Source organism: Microcaecilia unicolor, chromosome 7, assembly GCF_901765095.1.
Source record: "Microcaecilia unicolor chromosome 7, aMicUni1.1, whole genome shotgun sequence".
NCBI lineage: Eukaryota > Metazoa > Chordata > Amphibia > Gymnophiona > Siphonopidae > Microcaecilia > Microcaecilia unicolor.
The window spans coordinates 106,372,956-106,398,997 of record NC_044037.1 but is presented as its reverse complement, the minus strand read 5'-3'; the positions used below and the strand labels follow the sequence as shown (position 1 = coordinate 106,398,997).

The 26,042-nt window shown below is 43.8% G+C and overlaps 1 protein-coding gene across 1 annotated transcript; it reads right to left on the bottom strand.

Annotated features, from left to right (window-relative positions):
• Nucleotides 1-4,320: 4,320 nt before the first annotated feature.
• LOC115474319 (dual specificity protein phosphatase 14-like) lies at nucleotides 4,321-10,999 on the bottom strand. Its single transcript, XM_030209748.1, has 2 exons — nucleotides 10,684-10,999; nucleotides 4,321-5,905 (listed from the first exon to the last, which is right to left on the bottom strand). The coding sequence occupies exon 2, from the start codon at nucleotides 5,796-5,798 to the stop codon at nucleotides 5,052-5,054; it is 747 nt and encodes a 248-aa protein (XP_030065608.1). The 5' UTR covers nucleotides 5,799-5,905; nucleotides 10,684-10,999; the 3' UTR covers nucleotides 4,321-5,051.
• Between the last annotated feature and the right edge of the window lie 15,043 nt (nucleotides 11,000-26,042).

Genomic DNA, 26,042 nt, shown 5'->3' with positions numbered 1-26,042 from the left:
CAAGGTTGTTAAAACACGTGCGGACTGTGAAAATACTGCAGGAAGACCTTAGGAAATTGGAAGACTGGGCGTCCAAATGGCAGATGAAATTTAATGTGGACAAATGTAAGGTGATGCGCATTGGAAAGAATAATATGAATCACAGTTACCTAATGCTAGGGTCCACCTTGGGGGTCAGCGCTCAAGAAAAAGATCTGGGTGTCACTGTAGATAATACACTGAAATCTTCTGCTCAGTGTGCAGCAGCGGCCAAAAAAGCAAACAGGATGCTAGGAACTATTAGGAAAGGGACGTGAATAAGACTGAAAACACTATAATGCCTTTGTATTGCTCCATGGTGCGTCTGCACCTTGAGTACTGCGTTCAATTCTGGTCACCATATCTAAAAAAAAAGATATAGCAGAATTAGAAAAGGTTCAAAGAAAAGCGACTAAAATGATAAAGGGGATGGAACTTCTCTCGTATGAGGAAAGGGCTAAAGAGGTCAGGGCTCTTCAGCTTGGAAAAGAGACAGATGAGGGGAGATATGATTGAGGTCTACAAAGACTAGGGGACACTCAAGGAAGTTACATGGAAATACTTTTAAAGCAAATAGGAGGAAATATTTTTTCACTGAACGAATAGTTAACCTCTGGAACTCTTTGCTGGAAGAGATGTAACAGCAGTTAGCGTATCTGGGTTTAAAAAAGGTTTGGACAATTCCTAGAGGAAACGTCCATAGTTTGCTATTGAGACAGACATGGGAAGCAACTGCTTGCCCTGGGATTTCTAATATGAAGTGTTACCATGATTTGGGTTTCTGCCAGGTACTTGTGACCTGGCTTGGCCACTGTTTGGAGAACAGGATACTGGGCTAGATGGACAATTGGTCTGACCCAGTATGGCTACTCTTATGTTCTAGATTTGTGGGAGGGCATCTCCTGCATCTTGCTGGCTTCTAGGAAAGACCTCCACTAAGAGGTGTTACTCATGTAAGTGGAGGAAGTTTGCTGTCTGGTGTGAGGGCAAGGCGTAGATCCCTTCACTTGTACTACACAAAAACTGCTTTGAATACCTCTTGCACTTCTCTAAGTGTGGTCTGAAACCCAACTCGTAAGGGTTTATCTTAGTGCAATTAGTGCTTATCACTGTGTAGCTTGTAAACCCATCTCTGTATAGAGCCTGTAGCTGTCACTTCATGTGAGGTTTGTTATTGACAAAGCCCCCTATCAAACCTCTAACCGTGTCATGGGATCTCAACGTTGTCATTACCCGTTGATGAAAACTTTTGAGCAGCTCGATTCCTCTCATCTGAAGTATTTGACCTGGAAAGTTCTATTTCTGGTGGCGGTCACTTCAGCTTGCAAGGTCACTGAGCTTCAGGCCCTAGTAGCTGATCTACCTTACACTAAATTTCACCACAATAGAGTAGTTCTCCACACACACACTAGTTCTTTCCTAGGATAGTGTCCACCTTAATCAATTGTTCTGCCAACATTTTTCCCAAACCACATGCCCATCCTGGCAAGAGTGTACTGCATACTTTGGATTGCAAGCAAGCCTTAGCCTTCAATCTGGAGTGGACCAAAGCCTACAGTCAGTCCACCCAGCTTTTTGTTTCTTTTGACTCAAACAGGATGGGAATAGCCATCGGCTGACAGACTGCATTTACTTTACTTATGCCCAGCCTGGGCTGATTATAGAGGATCTTGTCAAGGCTCATAATGTTAGAGCCATGGCTATATCAGTAGCCCACTTGAGGTCAACCTCTGAAGAGGAGATTTGCAAAGCTGCAACGTGGTCATATATTCCCACATTCACATCTCATTACTACCTTGAGCAGAATACACGGCATGATAGCTGGTTCGGGCAAGCAGTCCTGTATTGAATTTATTTTGTGTCTAAATTCCAACTGCACCCCCATAGGCCCAGTTTTGTTCTGTTGTAGACTGCACCTTCACAACTGGAATGTATTTAGTTTTCAGGTGACTTCAAGCCATCAATGTTTCAAGTCCCTATTATCCAATCGTTGTTTTTCGTGAGCCAGGTAGTTAGGGATTCTCAGCTGTGAAAATATGAAGGCCTACTTGTCCTCGGAGAAAGCAAAGTTACTCACCTGTAGCAGATGTTCTCAGAAGACAGCAGGCCAATTATTGTCAGATACCCTCCCCCTTGGAGTTGTATTCTTTAGCTTTTGAAATGAAAGCGGGATCCACGCTCATACATAGAGCGGGAAGGCACCAGCGCATGAGTGGTGGGATACTGCAGTTTTGCGTTCATATCGCTAGTCAGCACCTGCACCAGCCTCTGTCAGATGCCGTCACCCAGCTGTGAGAATACTTAGCCTGCTGTCCTTGGAGAACATCTGCTTCATGTGCGTAACTTTGCTGTATTACAGAGTTCAGATCATAACCCACAAGTCTAGATTTGCCTGCTGCTGACAAGGAAATTAACATTTCTCTCATGCATTTTGTGATATCCTGTAAAAATGACTCATGTGAGGTGACCATGTGAGAAGCTCTGCGCTTGTAGTCATCACTTCTAGGATTTAGCATTTACAGTGCCTTGCAAACCTCTTCATACCCTTGTACACTGTTTCACATTCTGCTGTCTAAAAAATGCAATTCAAAATACATTAAAGTAGGAGTGCAAACAATGTACAAGGGTATGAAAAGTTTTGCAAAGCACTTCAAGGAGTGGCCTTGTTAGGGACAACAAGGCCCTTGTTAGGCTCTGAGCTAGAAAAATCAAGGTTCAAATTTCACTTCTCCCAATGACCTTTCTCATGACTTTGAGCATGTCGCTATCTCCTATTGCTTCACTTTCCTATTTATGTTGTTAGCTTTTGGGGCAAGAATTTATTGTACCTGAATTACTAATAATAATGAAAGTTCCCTTGAATCTGATTTGGAAAGATGAACTACAATTCCAAATTACTATAAATTTAAGACTGGCATGGTGCTGTGAAGAACTACATCAGTCTCCCAAAGCTATAGAATCCTTCAGACACTAGTTTATTTTCCAGAATGCTACAGAAAATCATTTAAAATCACAAAACTTTTGTTTTTATTTTTTGTGATATGGTTCAGTTAATTTTCCCTTTTATCTTCTGTGCAGTGCTACACGTTGGGCTTTATAATCCTGATTACCTACGCCAGGGTAGGTTGGGCTTGCTGGACAAAACAGTTGTGGGAGACCATCTGTACTTAAGTACCTTAGGGGGTCTTTTACTAAGCCCGGTAGTGTTTTTAGCTCGCAGTAGAAAATCAGCTGGTGGTAAACACCGACATGCCCATTATATTCCTATGGGCGTTTTCACTGTTTAGCGCCAGCTGCTTCCTACCATGAGCTAAAAATGCTACTCTGGCTTAGTAAAAGGACGCCTTAGGGACGTTCATCAGGGAAATATAACTAGAGGGTTGTAGCACATACCCAGGAAAAAAACATGCCCTTTTGTATATTTTAGTACCGGTTGCTATTATTTAATAATTGGAAGGAGCACTTTCTAATAAATCTATTTCTACTTGGGGCTACTGTGAGGTCATCCTCCCAAAATGTCAAATGGATAGCCTTATGGACAAGTGGGCTAACCAATTTTTCACACCTGATGTGGTTGTCCATGTGGCCAGTGCAAAAATCTACAAACTTTCTTGGATTTTAGCTTAGTCTACTTGTCCATAAGTAAATATTGATGTCTTGATGCACCAGATCCAAAGAGCCATAAATTGCCAAATTTAAGGTTTAGCCCACTTGTCCATAAGACCATCCATATAAGAATTGGGTACAGTTTCAGGCAAGACAGTAGTATAGATAAGACATGGAGAAGAAAATAGAAGAAAGGAAATGATATCCATAAAAACTGGCAATATGACTCTAAGACATCCAACCACGTGAACAATGAACTGGTCTCCATATTTTTCACCACAAGTCAATGCACTTCTGATTTTGCACCATTGCATCTAGGGCTATGGTAGTCCTAGGTGTACTAGATTTTTTTAAATAAAACTATGAATACAGTTTGAACAGCTGAAGTATCTCCTCAGAGAAGAAGACAGAAGCACCCTCATACATCTAAAGTATGAATTACATCATGTAATATGATCCTAAGGGCGAAGGCTGCAGCAAGTTGTACACTGGAAATAGGAATATAAGTAGCGTGAACAGCTGAAGACTGGCCTCAGATTCAGAGGAAGCAGAACTGTGAAACTAACCAACTTAAAACAAAAACAACAAAAAAGAGACAGCAAATGCCCCCACCCCTCATCACCACCACCACCACCACCACCACCTAAACAGTTAAAGAGTGATTGGAGGGGACCATCTTTATTGCAGCATACCCAAATTCCAGGATGCTGAGGTTAAAACACTTTGGTAAAAGTTTTGAATAAGTCAGCTGCAAGATAAATGAGGGGAAGTTTTCAGTGGCTTAATCAAAGGATTAATATAATTTAATTTTATGTTACAAGTGCCTCACCTCTCCATCCTTCTGCACTTGCTGAGATTGGAGGGAATGTCACAACCGCCAGAAACTTTTAAAAAGCTTCTCCAATCCTCCTTTCTCTTCCACATTTGGGGAACATTCAGGTCACTCTTTTTTTTTTTCTCTTTTATTTGTTTGAAAAGGTTTTTTTTCTATCCTTTTAACATACCACACACAAAAAAAATCAGTTTGTGGGATTATAGACATGTTATTAGTAGAGAACCCCTGCACTGCTGATTCTTTTCCCCATGTTCTTTCCCAATATGCCGCCTGAAGAAATTTAAGGGGATCACACATATGTCACCCCTTCCTCCCACCTTCACCATGTGACAGCAAACATATTTAAGTCTCAGAAAGGAAGGGTAAGTTTGAAATAATAAAATAAATGCATAATTCCTTCCCCCTAATTTAAATGTCTTTCATATTACTTTTTTTTCCAGCTTATATATTGTGAAGTTATTTTATTCTTCGAATTTGCTGGAACCGCGAGTTATAAGATCAGTGGGTAGCAAAAGTATCTAAAGACAGGGACTGGGGGAGGGAAACCTCAAGTTGTGATATGGATAACTCTTATTGTACGTGTTCACCCGTGTTAAATTTGTTCGTTTTTATTTAGACGGATCTTTCCCGTAATATTATTCTCTGTTTCCTTGCTGTTGAATATGTATTCTCCACCAGTCCAGCATCCTCTCTTATCTGAAACCCCAATAGGTGCTAGGCTCCGGGCCTCCTTCTCATAAACATCTGGTACCAGCCCAATAGGAGAGGCCACCATCCTGACTGTGTTCTTGCCAAACAGTTTCTTCTCATATTCAATGAGCTGGCGCCAGAAACCAACATTGGGCCTCACCACTGGCCGACGCATCTTCACCCATTCATGGGCATCCAGCAGAGAGAGCCGGTGGTACTTCATTAAATAGGCGATGCACAGAGATGCTGAGCGGCTCACACCTGCAACACAATGCACAAGAGTCCGCCCGCTTTTCTTTCCTGTCTGATGGATGCGGTCAGCCACTGAGTCGAAGTAGAGGGACAATGGGGCATGAGGCAGGTCAGGTAGCGGCACCTTCACATAGTCCACATCTGGCCAGTTAGCATTTGGGATCTCTGTGCTGGCATTGATAATGCAGGTGATGCCACGGGCAAAGACCAGGTGGCGGTTGGAAGCCGCATTGCCGCTGCACAGGTAGAGACAAGGGCTGATCTGAGCAATGCCTCCTAGGACAGAGAGCGGGGAGCCTACACCAGGTTTGGAGGTCACTGGTGCTGTGGAGGGTGGAGGCGACCGCCGAAAAAAGCCATGGTTGCGGAAATTCATGGCGCCGTACTGTAGGGACATGTAAGAGAGGGCCCTAGGCAGGGTTCAAAGTTGTGAATGCTGGGCCTTAAGCAATGCTTCTAGCTTCTCTTCTCTCTTTACTCACCAGCGCTGAAGGCTCTCTGAGACTGTGGAGGACAAGAAAGAAAAGGAGAGTATAAGAGAGGGAAGGAAGATGACACACTATTTGGTGCTCCCCAAATTAATTAATCCCACTGTTTCCCTCCCCTTCCCCCACCACACATAGGTCTATAATAAAATATATTATACTGCTATTTCTGACAAGCACATCTAAGTCATGTATAATAACAAGACAGGAAAGCAGACAGCAAATAAGTACACTTAAGCAAATTAAGAATATAATAGCCACAGACAGCATAATCAGATATCTACACTAACCATTTTAGAGGTTTAGTGCGGCTAACATTCCCAGAGAAGTCGCGAACTAGGATTGAAGGCAAGAGTAAAAAAAGGTCTTTTGAGTTTTGAATCTAGGTAATGATAGCTCATTGTGAATGCGAGGGGGGAGATCATTCCAAAGTTTTGGAGTGAGAAAGAAAAAAGCTGACTGTGGTGTGGATTCATAGTATGCCATTTTGAGACTGGGAAAGACTAAATGGTTTGAAATGAGGGAATGTGATGGGGTACATGGAATGGTTAGAGAGGAGATAGGTAGGAGGGATTTCAAAGGTAATTATCGGCCTTGTGTATCAGAAGAAGGATCTTAAATAAGATACAATAGCAGAATATTTCTGTGCTGGTCAGGTGAACTGATTGGTGGAGAGGTTAGTACAGACACAGTATTATGTAACCAAGAAAGAGAGAGAGAGAGAGAGAGAAGGAGACATAGAATACTGTAGATGATACATTAATGAACTGATACAAAAGCTAGATAATAAAATCACTGATGGATACAAGAGAAAAGCTGCACTACTACATAGTTCAGTATAGGTAGCTTTACAGTGATATCTCTAGATTCATAATTTATTGGTTAAGAAAGGTATCCGCTGGAGGAGGAATACACAGTTTCAAGCCCCAGAGCCACAACAGATAATCGTCACACCTTTAAGAGGCACCAATACCACATCCCTCCCAGGTTCATTTTGTGCCCTGGAAGACGACAACTGTGGACCACGAGTTGTGTCATACAGTGACTCTGGACTTGGGGCAGGACAGTTAGAAAGAGGCCAGTTATTTGCTGTACTTCCCCCCCTTAAGCCCAAGCCAGAATCACTGCAGCAGCAGATGACAGGATGACTCATAAAAAGCAACAAGATAAAGTACTAAGGACTGAATTCAATAAATGGCACCTAAAAAAATCAAAGTTAGGCACCATTCATAGAATAGTGCTTAGCAGCAGGAACCGTGATTACTTTTAGGCGCCACCATTTATACAATCCCGATGCTAAATTGTGTGTGAATCCCCTTTATTCTAACAGTGTGCATAAATTGTGGGCACACCCCTGATCTGCCCATGGCTGTGCCCCTTCTAGATCCATGTATAAATTTTAATTAATACCAATTAGCACTGATAAGTGATTGTTGGGCCCAATTGTTGGTGCTAATTGGCTTGTCATTCAATTAAATTGCATTTGCAAATTAGGCGCATGCCCAAATTTGCGTGCTCAAGTTTTAGCGCCATTTATAGAATTCAGGGAAAGTAACAAAGGTAAAATATTAAAGGAAAAGGTGGCATGGAAGACTGGAGAAGCAGCAGCGGAAGACATAACATACAGATATTCACATGCACTGAATACCCAGTTTACTAGAATTTATTCCCAAAATGTCTAAAGGGAGGGGGAAAAAGCTTAGTAGATCAGGTTGCAAGTGACACAGACCAGATGCACATTCAAGAACAAACATACACAGATGTTACATGCAGTCATTCCTTACTACCTACCCTCCATTCTTACATCTGAGAGTCTCTGCCACTTAGCCCACCCTCCACATGTTCCATAGAAAGGCAGGCTGCATCTCTCTCCTCTGCAGGGCTCCCCATCATTTTATCCCTTCCTGGGCTCTCTAGCCTCCACTACACGTAAAAACAGGAGGGTCTCCTCCTCTCCTCCATTTCCTTACTGGTAAAGAGGAGCTAAATTAATGCTGCCTATGAAAATGTCTTTGCTGCATTTGGTATTTGGGATAGACTGGTGGAACAGAGGCATAGTTTGGGCTTTGGAGACTGACCTTGCAGAAGGGAAGGATGGAGGAGTGCAGTGTCACTGCATCCTCTTAAAGGGACAGCATGCCTATGGAAATTCATTAAGGGAGAGATTAGTGAGTGTGGTACAATACTCAGAATTTGGGGGCTAACAACCACTGTAGGGAGTGTCACCCTGATTCCATTTATGATTCACCTCTTGAGTCACAGTCTGTTAATTCAAGGTAGAACAGGGTGCGAGAACTGCGGGAAGGTGTCACATACAACCAAGAAATCGGTAACTCATTCTGCCTCTTTCACTTGCTCCCTGCATGCCTTAAGGCTTTCTATCACTCCTTCCTGTCTCCCTCCCTCCCTATATGCTCTGCCTTTTTTTACTCTCTCCTTGCACAAGTGTCTGTATTCACCGACTGTCTTCCTCCATTCAATCTTCACCCGTTTGACTCATTTTCCACACCCTCATCCCATGTATGCTCTATCCCTTTTTTGGACCTGCAGCTTCCTGCTTTTCTGGGTTTCCAGCTTAATCGGAAGCAGGACTGTGATCTGGCACCCTGAGCCGTCCTGCGATTATTTTTTCTCTATTTTATATCTCCCTCCCAACTTTTCTTTCAGTATAACAACAGCCAGAGGCCATGCAGCAGACATCAGGGCTCCTACCAGAACCCCACATTCATGCACCCTAAATTCAGCTTCTAGGTATTGCTAATGTGTGATAATTAATGTTCCCCTTTCCTCTGAGGGCCGTCAGCATTGCTTCCACAATACCCCCAAGCCCAAGACAGCTGACCTGGAGCAGAAGGCCTAAACTGTGAAGCAAACCAAGTCTCGCTGCCTTAGCCACTAGGTCAGTGCTTCTCAAGTCATCTCCTGGTGGCACATGTAGCCAGTCCGGTTTTCAGGATTACCATTTTGAATATGTATGAAATAAAAGTGTAGATTATATTAAAATGTATTGCATGAGAATTGAGAAGCATTGCACGAAGCCAACCACCTTTGCCCCTCCCTGTATGCTCTATCCCTTTCCACCTGTTTCTTGCATATTGACCCCTTTCAGCTCACTAGGTATTTGCACTCTGCTTCTTTTCAAGTATTCTGTGCACACACTGCCTCTTCCTGCTCCCTCCCTGCACACTGTCACCTTCCCTTTGCTCCTTGTGCCTGTGAGCTCTGCAAGCATGTCCCTTCTCAAGAAGGCTTACAATCTGAGCTATTTACAACCTGCAGTAAAACAGCTTATTTGCACACTTCTCCTACAGGAAAATGACTACAGGATTCACTAATCTTCAGTACTTGAATCAGTACCATAGGTTAGTGAACCCCACATATTTCTTTCCATTGCTTTGGCTGGAAACATGCATGTTACTGGTATCAGCAACCTGTGACAGCAGACCTCAAATGGACCATTATGTGTTTAGTGGAAAAGAAAGATCACCATCCCCGTTGGTGAGGAGAAGGTACAGAATTATAGGGCTCCTATCATCACCCAGTGGAAGCAAGGCCAATCCCTTGTTGTTCCTACTCTAGTAGCTGTACCACTAGGAGCTGAAACTGTGACATTTTTTAAAACAATGCTGCTAGGACAGGAACAAATCGAGGATCATGCTTGTCTCCACTAGAACCACAGGGAGAACTGGTAAGTGCTGGGCGGAATCTTGTAATTTTTTGGAAGAAAGGAGCAATACTTAGGGAAACCTTTTAGTTTTACACTGTTTCATACCTTGGGGGGAGAGGAAAATGTTCCTCATCATTATCCAATCACCAATTTAGGAGAAATTAAGGTCTTTCTTGGCCACTAAGAAATATAGCAGTTCAGGCCTGCTATCACAGATGGCTGTTATGGAAATCTATGTTTCCTAACACAGTAATGGAAAAAAAAATACCACAGGATACACTAAGTTACTGTGGGTTTGTGAATCCCAATGTAATTTTTCTGCAGTAGAATTGTATGCAAATTAGTAGGCAGCTCAGACTATAAGCTCTATAGGGCAGGGACATACCTACTGACTTCACAGAGCAATAGGATGGTGATAGAACATGCACGGAATGAGCAGAAAATGGCCAATGGGCAAGAAACAAATGGAAAGGGTGAGAGAAAGAATGGGGCAAAGGTGGCTGGCACAGTGGCTACTTCAGCAAAGGGTTCAGTTTCCAGTCTGGGCCTTCTGTTACAGATTAACTGGCTGGGTCTGGGAATACTGTAAGCTGGTGCTGATTGTCCTTACAGCAGAGGTTCTCAACCCAGTCAGGATTTTTTTTAGGACACCCACAATGAATATGACCATACAACTGTTTGGATTTTGGGCCCCTGTTTGTTTTCTTTTCTGCACTCCACTTTATATTTTGCCTTTTTATACTTGCTCCCTACAGACTCCTCTTTCTCACTAGCTCATTACCTGCTCTGTGCTCTCCCCTTTGCTCTTGCTCCTTGTGTGTTCTGCCTCTTTTCCCCACTCGCTGCCCTGCACTGTCCCGACCCTTTCTCACGTTGCACCTTTCCTCACTGCATCCTCTGTCCTGTCCCTCTTGTGCCCTGCGCAATTTGTCACTTTCCCTCTTCTTACTCCCTTTCACTCTCCGGCTCTTCCCATTCCCTCACTCATTTCACGGCCCCTCCCCTCTCTTTTTACTGCCCTGCCCTGTCCCTTTCTCTGGCTCCTGAGGTCCTCGGCCTTTTGTTGTGTATTGCCTCACTCACTCACTCACTCCCCACAGACTTGGCTATTCTCAGACACCGCCCGGTACCTTTGCTGGGCTTCCACAGCGGCGAAAAAGCATCAGCCACCCCAAAATGTTTCTAGGCTGAACGGTGTCTGTTCGCTCTCTCGCCGAACCGGTCCATGTGTTGTTGCCCGGCCCCGCCTCTCTCTCCCTCTATCTGTCCGCCGGCCGGGCCGGGATGGATGAGGGAGAGTCCGCGGATGCTTGCAGCTGAGACGGGCGCCGCGCGCTCTCCTCCGCTCTTTCTCGCCTCTTCGGCTTTCTCCCTCACTGCATCTTAAAGCGCTCGGGCGTGGGGGGGGCTCCAGGCGTGGGAAGGTAACAATGAGTTGCCCCGGCAACCGCTGTGGAGGGGGGAGCCTGAAGAGCGGGGGTGGGACAACCAAGTTAAGGTGCTACACCCCCCCCCCCCTCTATCTCTCCGCCCGCGCACGCACATACCCTGGGGAGGGAGAGGGAGAAAACCACTGCATTTGTCGTTTCTTTTATCTCTTTCCCTTACTTCGTAAGATGTTACGTTGACAACGAAATATGCAGAGCGTTATACCAATAACGCTTCTTTGACCTGAGACGAAGAGAAGGCGAAATCTACTTTCTCTCCTTTCCTGGGTCCTTTCTCCTCTCCCCCCTGTGACGCAGCTCTCAGTTGAGGCGCCGGAAAAGGATGGCAGGGAGATGGTACCATTGGTACTTCCAGTTATGGAAGAAGATTCCTGTTCCAGGCCAGCTCAGGCTGGGACTTAGGTGTGTGCATGTGCTGGAGAGAAAAAAATGGGGTTGACTTAGCTCTAGTTAGTATGAAATGTGTGTGATCGAGTAACGCCAGTGGTCAGGACTTCAACTTTGACCTGTCCATTCCCCAGTCTTTTATGTGTGTATTCCTAATTCAATTATATCTTTAGAAAAAAATACACAAAAAATAGCATGTATCCTTGCTTTGATTTTCGTTTGTATTTTATACGTATACTGGAATTATGTTGAATGTACGATACTGCATTCCTTAAACCCAGAATTATAAATGACTTATATGAAGAAATATGAGCAAATAGACAATAGCTACAGTTGCATCTCGACAATGGGAACTGTTGCCCTCAAAACTATGCCAATTAAATCCTGAAACAAGAGAAAGGGACATAAATACAAACACATCTATTCACAATTAAAAGCAAACGTACTTTTATGAGCACAGGAATACAGGTCAGTATTAAATTGAATTCTCTTTTTACTGGACTAATGGTGTACACTAGTGGATAAAGCAATATGTTGAGAACTGGGGTTCAAATCCCACATCTGCAATTGATTTTCCTTGTGACCCCATTGGGCAAGTCACTCACTGTCCTTTGCCTAAGGTACAAACTTAAGGACCCTTTTACTAGATGCTGTGAAATCAAGGCTTAGCACATTCTAACACAGAACTTTCCTGTAGGACCACATTTACTGCAGCATGTTGGGCGCTTTTTTTTTTGGGGGGGGGGGGGGTTCTTTTCGCAAGTCGTGTGCTAATATTCCCAGTGTAGGAGGCACTGTGCGCCTGTGTTGTTTGGTTAACCAGTTAGTGCACATTAATCATAACACATTAGATGGTTAACGCTTCCACATCCATTATCCACCCATGATACGTCCCATCTAAGAAAAATGTTTTAAAATAGTTAATACATACTTAGGGATCCTTTTATAAAGCGGTGGTAAGCCCTAAAATCTATGTGCGTTGTTATAGAATACACCCGATCCACGCCTAATTTAGGAATCGGCATTTACATCAGGTTTTACTTGATGTAGCTGCCTGTGACTACATTTAGTCATGCGGATTGGCTCACGGCGTATTCTATAAATCGCACGGAAATTTAGGCTTATTTTATAAAGTATGCCTAAATTTAGGTGTATTTTGTTTCGGTGCTGATTTTTTAGTTGTGATATATAGAATCTAGTCCATTAGGGCTTAAAAGTCCTTTGGTAAAGGCCCTTTAGATTGTAAACCCTAAGGAGACAGAGAAAAAAGGCTCTTCAGAATGGAGAAGAGACAGCTAAGGGAGAGGAAGTATGATAGAGGTCTATACAATCTTGAGTGCAGTGGACTAAGTAAATGCAAATCAATTGTTTACTCTTTCAAAAAGTACAAAGTATAGGAGATATGGCATGAAGTTGCATAGTAGTACATTTAAAACAAATAGAAGAAAATATTTTTCAGTTAGGAGGGAATTCAATAAACAGCGCTAAAAATAATTCAGCACTAACTCTGGATTCTATATATCACGTTTAGATTTCCGCATAACAATTTGTATAACTTAATTGGTTAACAAGCCAATAGGTGGTGTTAATTGGATGTTAACAAGCAATTATCAGCAATAATTGGCTTTAATTAGAACTTACATGCACAAAACCTAGTCTCTGGAATTATTATTATTACTAATCATTTCTATAGCGCTATGCAGGGCTGTACACATCATATGCAGGTACTTTCTCTGTCCCTAGGGGGCTCACAATCTAAGTTTTTGTACATGGGGCAATGGAGGGTTAAATGACTTGCCAAAGTTCACAAGCAGCTGCAGTTGGAATTGAACCCAGGTCGCCAAGCTCAAAACCTGCTGCAGTAACCTTTAGGCTATTCCACAAAAAGAAAGGAGACCCCCATGCCATCCTTGGGCAGGCTTGGACCACCAACCTTTCAGTTAACAGCCAAGCGCGCTAACCGATTGCACCACAGAGACATCTTGTAAACATTGATGATTGGAAAATGAGCAAGTGCAAGCTTACCCGAGTTGCCTAATGTGCATTGTCAAAAAGGGGCATGGAATGGGTGGATTGTGGGTGTTCCAAAAATTTATGCACACGGTTATAGAATATACCTGCTCTGTGCCTAACTTATGCGCCGGTATTTACACCAGGTTTTACTATGTTATAGAACACGCTTAGGTGGAAATGTTTTCTGTGTGGATTTTCCAGGCACCATATATTGAATCTCCCCCTAATTGCTGTTCTATAAAGGCCGCACACCTTATATAGAATAGCATTTAGCGCAAATCCTGCATCTGGGCGCAAGACTTACACCTGCTGAAACCTGGTGTAAATGCCAGTGCTCAAGTTAGGCACAGTTAGGCAGTATTCTGTAATTCCACGGACAACTTTTTGGAACACCCTGACATGCCCATGGCCACGCCCCCTTTTGAAATCCTAGGCCTTGTGCTTTGTTAAGCTCTAGAACTCATTACAGAATGATGTGGTAAAAGCAGGTATAGCTGCAGTTTAAGAAAGTTTGAACAAGTTCCATTATTAGTATAAAATTGAGGGAAAGCGATTACATAAGTACATAAGTATTGCCATACTGGGAAAGACTAAAGGTCCATCAAGCCCAGCATCTTGTTTCCAACAATGGCCAATCCAGGTCACATATACCTGGCAAGATCCCTAAAAAGTACAAAACATTTTATACTGCTTATACCAGAAATAGTGGATTTTCCCAAGTCCATTTTAATAATGGTCTAAGGAATTTTCCTTTAGGAAGCCATCCAAACCTTTTTTAAACTCCGCTAAGCTAACCGCCTTTACCACATTCTCTGGCAACGAATTCCAAAGTTTAATTACACATCGAATGAATGAAACATTTTCTCCGATTCGTTTTAAATTTACTACATTGTAGCTTCATCGCATGCCCCCATGTCCTAGTATTTTTGGAAAGCGTAAACAGACGCTTCACATCTACCCGTTCAACTCCACTCATTATTTTATAGACCTCTATCATATCTCCTCTCAGCTGCCTTTTCTCCAAGCTGAAGAGCCCTCGCCGCTTTAGCCTTTCCTCATAGGGAAGTTGTCCCATCCCCTTCATCACCTGCACCTTTCTAATTCCACTATATCTTTTTTGAGATGCGGCAACCAGAATTGAACATAATATTCAAGATGTGGTCGCACCATGGAGCGATACAAAGGCATTGTAACATCTCTTTTTGTTTCCATTCCTTGCCTAATAATACCTAACATTCTATTTGCTTCTTAGCCACTGCAGCACACTGAGCAGAAGTTTCAAAGTATCATCAACGACAGGGCCGGTCCAACCCAGTAAGTGAGGTAAGCATGGCAGGAGTTGCTGGACATGGAGTGGAGGGGAGGGCAGGTGGAGAGAGGAGGTGTTGCTGGACATGGGGGATGGAGGGGAGGCAGGGAGAGAATTGTTGGACCTTGTGGAAGGGAAGACAGGAAGGAGATGCACATGTATGGAGGGGAGAGAGGAAGAAATTCTGGACATGGATGGAGGGGGAGGGTAAGACAGAGGAAGGAGATGCACATGCATGGAGGGGAAGGGAGAGAGAAGAAATGGATGGAGGGGAGGGAAGAGAGAGAAAGGAGATGAGATGAGGGAAGGAAGGAAGAGAGGAGAAAAACTGCACATGGATGGAGAAAATAGGCAGAAGCTGGATCCACTGGACAGTCAAGTCTGCGGAGGGACCCAGCTTTTACTTATGGATATAGAGCAAGAAATGAAGAAGAAAGAAGGAAAGTAAAGAATAAATGGAAGGAAGCCCTGGAATAGCAGCAGAATCAGACTACTGGGCCAGCATGATCAGAAAAACAAAGTCACCAGACAACAAAGGTAGAAAAAAATCATTTTATTTAATTTTAGTGTTTGGAATATACAGTGGGGGAAATAAGTATTGATCCCTTGCTGATTTTGTAAGTTTGCCCACTGACAAAGACATGAGCAGCCCATAATTGAAGGTAGGTTATTGGTAACAGTGAGAGATAGCACATCACAAATTAAATCCGGAAAATCACATTGTGGAAAGTATATGAATTTATTGCATTCTGCAGAGGGAAATAAGTATTTGATCCCCCACCAACCAGTAAGAGATCTGGCCCCTACAGACCAGGTAGATGCTCCAAATCAACTCGTTACCTGCATGACAGACAGCTGTCGGCAATGGTCACCTGTATGAAAGACACCTGTCACAGACTCAGTGAATCAGTCAGACTAACCTCTACAAAATGGCCAAGAGCAAGGAGCTGTCTAAGGATGTCAGGGACAAGATCATACACCTGCACAAGGCTGGAATGGGCTACAAAACCATCAGTTAAGACGCTGGGCGAGAAGGAGACAACTGTTGGTGCCATAGTAAGAAAATGGAAGAAGTACAAAATGACTGTCAATCGACAAGATCTGGGCTCCACGCAAAATCTCACCTCGTGGGGTATCCTTGATCATGAGGAAGGTTAGAAATCAGCCTACAACTACAAGGGGGGAACTTGTCAATGATTCTCAAGGCAGCTGGGACCACTGTCACCACGAACACCCATTGGTAACACATTACGACATAACGGAGTGCAATCCTGCAGTGCCCTCAAGGTCCCCCCTGCTCCGGAAGGCACATGTGACGGCCCGTCTGAAGTTTGCCAGTGAACACCTGGATGATGCCGAGAGTGATTGGGAGAAGGTGCTGTGGTCAGATGAGACAAAAATTGAGCTCTTTGGCATGAACTCAACTCGCCGTGTTTGGAGGAGAGAAATGCTGCCTATGACCCAAAGAACACCGTCCCCACTGTCAAGCTGGAGGTGGAAATGTTATGTTTTGGGGGTGTTTCTCTGCTAAGGGCACAGGACTACTTCACCGCATCAATGGGAGAATGGATGGGGCCATGTACCGTACAATTCTGAGTGACAACCTCCTTCCCTCCGCCAGGGCCTTAAAAATGGGTCGTGGCTGGGTCTTCCAGCACGACAATGACCCAAAACATACAGCCAAGGCAACAAAGGAGTGGCTCAGGAAGAAGCACATTAGGGTCATGGAGTGGCCTAGCCAGTCACCAGACCTTAATCCCATTGAAAACTTATGGAGGGAGCTGAAGCTGCGAGTTGCCAAGCGACAGCCCAGAACTCTTAATGATTTAGAGATGATCTGCAAAGAGGAGTGGACCAAAATTCCTCCTGACATGTGTGCAAACCTCATCATCAACTACAGAAGACGTCTGACCGCTGTGCTTGCCAACAAGGGTTTTGCCACCAAGTATTAGGTCTTGTTTGCCAGAGGGATTAAATACTATTTCCCTCTGCAGAATGCAAATAAATTCATATACTTTCCACAATGTGATTTTCCGGATTTAATTTGTGATGTGCTATCTCTCACTGTTACCAATAACCTACCCTTCAATTATGGGCTGCTCATGTCTTTGTCAGTGGGCAAACTTACAAAATCAGCAAGGGATCAAATACTTATTTCCCCCACTGTATCCACTTTGAGAATTTACATCTGCTATCTTATTTTGCAATGTATAGCAATGTGTTTCTTAGAAGTTAGACTCTGCATGCAGCACAATACCAGAAAAACAGAAAGGATCTCAGGCTAATTTTTGAAGAATTTGAAGAGGGGCTATCTCTGTTCTGCATGTGTGACTGCAAGGCCAGGTGTCTGAATAGGGTTCTGTTTGTTAGATTCAGAGATTTTGCTAACACATTGTTTTTCAGAGTTGGCAAGACTGTCTGTTCTCATAATTCATGGTCTGTATGCTAATTTGGTTTGTGTCATTTTGAGTATAATGGAGCTGTAACAGCTTACAGAAATTATTTATAATGAAAAAAAACCCACAAGTTATTTTTCTTCTATACTGCTTTAATATTTTCAATGATGCCATGGCTGGTAAAAGGGGTGTGACTACTGTAGGGGCGGAGCCATAGTGATCCACCCCTGGATGGGTAGAGGCGCCGACTAATAGGCTGCAGGAGGGCGCCAGAAACCCTAGGACCGGTCCTGATCAACGGCGACACCTAAATCCCTTTCTTGGTCTGTGACTCCTAACGTGGAACCTTGCATGACGTAGCTATAATCGGGTTCCTCTTTCCCACATGCATCACTTTCCACTTGCTCACATTAAACACCATCTGCCATTTAGACACCCAGTCTCGTAAGGTCCTCTTGTAATTTTTCACAATCCTCTCTCGCGATTTAACGACCTTGAATAACTTTGGGTCATCAGCAAATTTAATTGCCTCACTAGTTACTCCCATCTCTAGGTCATTTATAAATATGTTAAAAAGCATTGGTTCAGCACAGACCCTTGGGGAACCCCATTAACTACCCTTCTCCATTGAGAATACTGACCATTTAACCATACTCTCTGTTTTCTATCTTTTAGCCAGTTTTTAATCCACAGTAGAACACTACCTCCTATCCCATGACTCTCCAGTTTCCTCTGGAATCTTTCATGAGACACTTTGTCAAAACACCTTCTGAAAATCCAGATACACAATATCAACCGACGACTCCCCTTTATCCACATGTTTGTTCACCCCTTCAAAGAAATGTGGTAGATTGGTGAGGCAAGATTTCCCTTCACTAAATCCATGTTGACTTTGTCTCAGTAATCCATGCTTTTGAATATACTCTGTAATTTTGTTCTTTATAATAGTCTGTACCATTTTGCCCAGGGCCGGTCTTAGCAAGTGCGGGGCCCTATGCAGACCAATTTGATGGGGCCCCACCCTAGCCCTGCCCCCACCTAACTCCGCCCCCACCTAGCTCCACCCCCGGCTACCCCTCCCTCCGAGCTCCCGGGCTGCTCCCTCTGAGCTCCAAGGCCCCCAGCTCCAGGGCTTCCCCCCCTAGGGCTCCCAGCTCCAAGGCCCCCCTCCCTCCCGGTCATTTTTTAACACCCCCTCCAAAATCCAGTACTAGGTATGCCGAGAATACAAAACACTCAGGACCTATTGAGCAATTCTACCATACCATAAGCAGTCATTTCTACTAGTCACACAAGGAAATGGAAAGCATCTTAAACACTACAGTGAGCACTAGAACATCAATTCACCTATTGTAAAATAAAACCAGACAGAATAGTACAGATCGTCGATCCTGCACAGTCAATGCCAACTGAAAGCCATGTCTTTTTCACAAACACAGATACACCCTAATCCACTATAGAATAAGTATAATATTTAAACTTTCTATTTAGACAAAAATTAAACTGAACCCCCAGATGCCAGACTCTGCATACAATTCAACACCACAGAAACAGAAAATGACCCCTAGTACTGTGGCAAAATATAAAGACAGCAGATGTAAATTTGAAAAAACTACAAATACCAATCAACCACTTTACAAATTAACAAATAGAAATAAAACAAATACAGAAAATAAATAATACCATTTTATTGGACTAATACATTTGGCTTCCGCCAAAATCTCCTTCCTCAGGTCAATACAGTATAGTACTGTTACAGTATCCTATCCTGACCTGAGGAAGGGGGTTTTCTTCTCTGAAAGTTGTCGAAATGTATTAAAATTAGTCCAATAAAAGATTACCTTATTTACATGGTTCTATTATAAACATTTATTACACAGCTACAATACTATATCCTAAAGCAAAAAAAATAAAAATATATATTTTATTTACAGTTTGTTGTCTCTGGTTTCTGCTTTCCTCATCTTCTTTTCACTGTCTTCCTTCCATCCAGCATCTGTCATCCAGTGTCTGCCCTCTCTGCTGTCCCCTCCATCCAATGTCTGCCCTCTCTCCCTGCCTCTTCCATCTACATTTGCCCTCTATCTCTGTTCCTTCCATGATCCATCCACCATCTGCCCCTGTCTGCCCTCTCTCTCTCCCCCATCCATATCACTGTCTGCCCTTTCTATCCTGCCATCCACTGTCCTGCCCTTTCTCTTGCCCCTTCAATCCACAATTTGACCTCCCTCTCCCATCCATCCAGGTTTGCCCTCCCTCTCGCTAACCCCATCCAGGATCTGCCCCTCTCTCCGCCCCTTTTTCAGTCCCCAGTTCCAGCCCCACTATCCCACCAGTCCCCCCATTTCAGCCCCAGCCCTTTTCTCCCACCAGTCCCGAGCTTCAGCCCCCCAGCCACTTCTCCCTATCCCGTTTTCAGCCTCCAGTCCCAGTACTAGCCCCCTATCCCACCTACCCTCCTTTTCAGCCCCCAGTTCCAGCCCCCTTCATCCACATGCCTTGTATTAGGGCCCCCTTTTCAGAACCATTCTCCCACCTGACCCACGCATGCCCCATTTTCCCACCAGCCCCAGGCATGGCCCCCATTTTCCCATATGGCCCCTTCTCAAACCCCAGTGCCTGCCCCCTTCTCCCATCCGAGAACCCCCTCCCCAGTCCCCTTCTCCCATCCAAGAACACCAGTCCCCTCCCCACCCGTCCCCTTTAACCATCCAAGAACCCCCTCCCCACCCCTTCTCCCATCCGTGAACCCCCTCCCCACCGCGGTCCCCTTCTCCATCCAGAACCCCAGTCCCCTCCCCACCCGTCCCTTCTCACATCCGAGAACTCCCTCCTCAGTCCCTCCCCACCCATCCCCTTCAACATCCAAGAACCCCCTCCCCACCCCCTTACTCCCATCCGTGAAACCCCCTCCCCACCTCAGCTTTAGAAATGTTAAGTAGTAGTCTCCTTCCCCATTTGAGAACCCCCTCTCCCCCCTTCCCCCACCTGAGAACCCCCCCCCCACACACCCTTGTCCCATCTGAGTCCCCCCCCCCCCAACCTACCTACTAGCTTTGTTCTCCTGCCGCCCACCACCCTCACTGGCTTTAAAAAAAGAATTTGGAAGCGCCTCGTGTCTGCCCTCCCTGCTACTAAAAATGTCTTCGACGTCGTCATTGGGGCCTTCTCACATTGAGTCCCGCCCACCTTCGCGGTAATTGGAAGTTACCTCAGAGAAGGGCGGGACTCAATGTGAGAAGGCCCAACACGACGACGTCGAAGACATTTTTAGTAGCAGGGCAGACGGGAGGCGCTGCCTGTCACTCTCCGGCGCTACCAAATTCTTTTTTAAAGGTAGGACAGGGTGGGAAGCAGCGGGTGCAGGGCACCCCCCACCCACTGACATCCGGGTTGACCCGCCCCCACCACTCCGCCGTCGCGCGCCATCCGAGGGAGGGAGGGAGGACTGGAACTCGAGCGGTCGGGGCGGGGCGACCTTAGGCGCGCCGCGCGGGGCCCCCCTGAGCGCAGGGCCCTATGCGGCCGCCTCGATCGCCTCACCTTAAGACAGGCCCTGATTTTGCCCGTCACTGACGTCAGACTCACCGGTCTATAATTTCCCGGATCTCCTCTAGAACCTTTTTTAAAAATCGGTGTTACATTGGCCACCCTCCAGTTTTCCAGTACCATGCTCGATTTTAAGGATAAATTACATATTACTAACATAGTAACATAGTAGATGACGGCAGAAAAAGACCTTCATGGTCCATCCAGTCTGCTCAACAAGATAAACTCATATTACTACTACTACTATTATACATTTCTAAAGCGCTACTAGACTTACGCAGCGTTGTACAAATTAACATGAAAAGACAGTCCCTGCTCAACAGAGCTTACAATCTAAATTGGACAGACAAACAGACATCTAGGGGTGGGGAAATTGCAGTGGTAGGGGTGATAAATGAGGGTGTTGAGTAAGAGAGTCATGGTTAGGAGTCGAAAGCAGTAGCAAAGCGGTGGGCTTTAAGCCTAGACTTGAAGACAGCCAGAGACTGAGCCTGACGTACTGGCTCAGGAGTCTATTCCAGGCATAGGGGAGCAGCGAGATAGAAGGAACGGAGCCGGGAGTTAGCAGTGGGGGAGAAGGGGGACGACAGGAGACATTTACCCAGCGAACGGAGTTCACGGGGAGGAGTATAGGGAGAGATGAGAGCAGAAAGGTACTGAGGAGTTGCGGAGTGGATGCACTTGTAGGTCAAAAGGAGAAGTTTGAACCGTATGCGGAAGCGGATAGGGAGCCAGTGAAGCGACTTGAGGAGAGGGCTAACGTGAGTATAGCAACTCTGTATGTGCTACTTTTTGTGTATACCTTACTTTGATTTGTACCTGTCCTTTTTCAGGGCACAGACCGTGTAAGTCTGCCCAGCACTATCCCCGCCTCCCCGCCACCGGCTCTGCACCCCAATCTGGGCTAAGCTCCTTAGGATCCATTCCTTCTGAACAGGATTCCTTTATGTTTAACAATAGCTTTGCGGAAAACAGATCCAAGATGGCGCTAAGCTGCTAGGTCGCGTTGACTCAAGCTTCTAACATGCCGAAACGAAGAGAAGAAATAGCGGGCAGGGCTTCCCCGTTACCACCCTCCTTACCTGGTCCGATGGATCGTTACTTGAGACCAGCAAGGAGCCCATAATGGAAGCGGGTTGCAACCAGGTGTAAGCGCCGGCGAAACGGAGACTTTGGCGCTCTCTGGACTTGAAGTTACTCTTAGCCCCGCTGAACGCACACCTCCTCCCCAGCCGATTGGCGGCCAGTTCCTTCTTTCTGGATTCGACAGGGTCTACTCCCATTGAGGTTAGGGGCCCAGGAAGAAAAACGCCGAATCGAAGCCTCCTTTGCGACCGGAGGAGGGACTGGAGATCAGTTTGCCCGTGGAATCGTTGCAAACTGAGGGGAGAAAAGCTGAGGGGGCGAGTGAGGACGCTGATCTGCCTGTGAGGGTTTGAATTACCAGTAGAGTTTATGACTAAACCTAAAGATGTACACTAGAGGCTTGTGGGACTTGGTTTCCAAGCTTGGTCCAAGTTTTTCTTAAGCAGATCAATGACCTTCAACCTAAAGTGAAATCTTTGGAAAGTAACTTAGGTGTACAAGATCAACAGATTAAAGACTTAATGGTAAAATAGTTAACCTGGATCAGAGACTTCTGAAGATTGAAACCTTACAACCTATTATGGTGAAAGACTTGACGTAGTCTTAGAGACAAAATGGAAATTTTTGAAAATTACACTAAAAATCATAATCTTAGATTTACTAATTTTCCTCTACTTCAGAATGTAACTCCATAGATATGTTGAAACGCTATATGCGTGAAAATTTATTAATTCCGGAAACAGAATCTGCCTCCAATGTCTATGGTTTACTACATTCCTGGGAAAGGAACCCCGGTACCTGAAGCCCCGATTGATATTTCCTTGTTACTTGAAACTTCTGATACTGAATTGGCGACTGCGGCCACGCTAGTCGCCACAGTGGTATTATTACCAGATAAGAATTTGCTCTTTCGTTTGTTTTTCCGTAATAAAGATAAACCCTTTTTGGGTTTAAAAGTTTTACTTTTTCCTGATGTCTCTAAGGAGACTCGCCGACGAAGGAAACAATTCTTACTTCTTAGGCCTGAGGTGTTGCACTTGGGGGGGTACTTTTTTTTTAAGGTACCCCTGCAAGTGCATAATAAGGTTTAAAGAAAGAAAATATGTATTTACACAGCCGTCGCATGTGTCTTCGCTTATAACCTCAGTGAAAATGGAAAAACGTTAATAATATTTGTGCTCTTCTTAGCAGCTTCTGTATAATCTTTATTAATTCCTTATACTTTGTCTCCGTAATTTTCCTGAAATCTTGGATCACATTTATGGACTTGAGTATAAATTTTCCTTAGTGAAGGTTTACTTTATGTTTTTTCTTTTTAATTACTGTATACTATACCTGAACAAGAAATGTCTTGTAATATAATGGAAAAAGTTAATAAATATAAATTAAAAAAAAACAATAGCTTTGCAAGCTCATTTTTCAGTTCTATCAGTACTCTGGGATGAATACCATCCGGTCCAGGAGATTTGCTACTCTTCAGTTTGTAGAACTGCCCCATTACATCCTCCAGGTTTACAGAGAATTCATTAAGTTTCTCCGACTCGTCAGCTTCGAATACCATTTCTAGCACCAGTATCCCACCCAAATCTTTCTCAGTGAAGATTGAAGCAAAGAATTAATTTAATCTCCCCGCTACGGCTTTGTCTTCCCTGATCGCCCCTTTACCCCTCAGTCATCTAAAGGGTCCAACCGATTCTTTTGCCGGCTTCCTGCTTTTAATATACCTAAAAAAACATTTTACTATGTGTTTTTGCCTCCAACGCAATCTTTTTTTCGAAGTCCCTCTTAGCCTTCCTTATCAGCGCTTTGCATTTGACTTGACATTCCTTATGCTGTTTCTTATTATTTTCAGTCGGTACCTTCTTCCATTTTCTGAAGGATTTTCTTTTAGCTCTAATAGCTTCCTTCACCTCACTTTTAACCACGTCGGTTGTCGTTTGGTCTTCCGTCCTCCTTTTTTAATACGCATAATATATTTGGCCTGGGCTTTCAGGATGGTGTTTTTGAACAGCATCCATGCCTTATGTAAATTTTTGACCCTCGCATCCGCTCCTCTAAGTTTTTTTTCACCATTCTTCTCATTTTATCATAGTCTCCTTTTTAAAAGTTAAACGCTAACGTATTTGATTTCCTATGTATACTTACTTCAAAGCTAATATCAAATCCGATCATATTATGATCACTGTTATCAAGCAGCCCCAGCACCATTACCTCCCGCACCAGATCATGTGCTCCACTAAGGTCCAGGTCTAGAATTTTTCCTTCTCTCGTCGGCTTCCTGTACCAGCTGCTCCATAAAGCTGTCCCTTGATTTCATCAAGGAATTTTACCTCCCTAGCATGCCCAATGTTACATTTACCCAGTCAATATCGGGGTATTTAAAATCACCCATTATTATTGTGTTGCCCAGTTTGTTTGCGTCCCTAATTTCCTTTAACATTTCTACATCCGTCTGTTCATCCTGGCCAGGTGGACAGTAGTACACTCCTATCCCTATCCTTTTCCCCCTTTACACATGGCATTTCAATCCAAAGTGATTCCAAGAAGTGTTTCGTTTCCTGCAGAATTTTCAGTCTATTTGATTCAAGCTCTCCTTAATATACAATGCTACCCCTCCACCAATTCGATCTACCCTATCATTACGATATAATTTGGTACTCCGGTATGACAGTGTTCCCACTGGTTATCCGCCTTCCACCAAGTCTCAGAGATCTATTATATCTAATTTTTCATTTAGTGCAATATATTCTAACTCTCTCATCTTATTTCTTAGGCTCCTGGCAATTCGCATATAGACATTTCAAACTATGTTTGTTGTTTCCTATTTACATCATGCTCAGTACTTGACAGTATTAATTTGCAATCTTTTGTCTGCTTTTTATTTTTATTTAAGGACACCTGATCTACTATGGTCTTTTTTGCAACCTCACTATCAGCATACCCTAGTCGTCCCTGTTTTGGTGATATCTTTGAAAGATACTTATCCCGAACCATGCGTTTTTGAGCGACTGTTGGCCATCCGCGCCCAGTTTCTAGTTTAAAAGCTGCTCTATCCTCCTTTTAAATTCCAATGCCAGCATCCTGGGAGATAGCAACATGGTATCTTCCTACTTTTTTGGATACTGCCAAGTACTTGTGACCTGGATTGGCCACTGTTGGAAACAGGGTACCTGGGCTTGATGAACCTTTGGTCTGACCCTAAATGGTGATTCTTAGGTTTGTGTGTGTATATATATATATATATATAATTCTGTGAGGGGGCAAGTTTTATATGTATTTGTGTTTGTACAATAGTTGTATGCACAGAAAAAATGGCAATATTTAAAAATTGTCCATGGGAATATACACAATATACAGGGGTGAAGCAAAAAAAAGGTAACCCCCCTATAGTTTTTTCCCCGTTTTCTTAGTAACTGCTTTGAATTTTGAGAAATTTTATTCATTTAGGGTCTCATACTTACATAAACAACATTTAATTATCTTAAGCTATGCTGATGTTGCGACATTTTAGCATTAATACCTAATGATTTTTTCTGTGTTAAAAATATTGTGTGCTAGCTAAAACACAGTAAAATAATGTCATTCAACTGACATTAAAGGTATCAAATTGTGTAGTCATTGTGAATGCTCAAAGTGTCCACCCCCAGCTTTAACACAGACCTTCAGTGACTTGGGAAGTTCTTAACAGCCTCATCAACCAGCAGTGGCGTACCTAGGTTGTTGACACCTGGGACTGGTCATTTTTTTAATACCCCCCTCCAAAATCCAGTACTAGGCATACCGAGAATACAAGAACACTGATGACCAATTCTAGCATACCATAAGCAAGTAATTTCTGACAAGTCACACAAGGAAAAGGAAAGCATCTTAAACACTACAGTGAGCACTAGAACATCAATTCACCTATTGCAAAACAAATCCAGACAGAATAGTACAGATCGTCGATTCCTGCACAGTCAATGCCAACTGAAAGCCATGTCTTTTCACAAACAGGTACACCCCTAATCCACTATAGAATAAGTATCATAAACTTTCTATTTAGACAAAATAAACTGAACCCCCAAGATGCCAGGACCCTGCATACAATGCAACACCACAGAAACAGAAAATGTCCCCTAGTACTGTGCAAAATATAAAGACAGCAAGATGTAAATTTGAAAAAACTAACAAATACCAATCACCACTTTACAAATTAACAAATAGAAATAAAACAAATATAGAAAATAAAATAATACCATTTATTGGACTATACATTTAGCTTCAGAGGCCAAACCACCTTCCTCAGGTCAATACAGTATAGT

Excerpts from the sequence above, each read along its gene's own strand:
- LOC115474319 (XM_030209748.1), bottom strand. The coding sequence starts at position 5,798 with ATGTCCCTACAGTACGGCGCCATGAATTTCCGCAACCATGGCTTTTTT.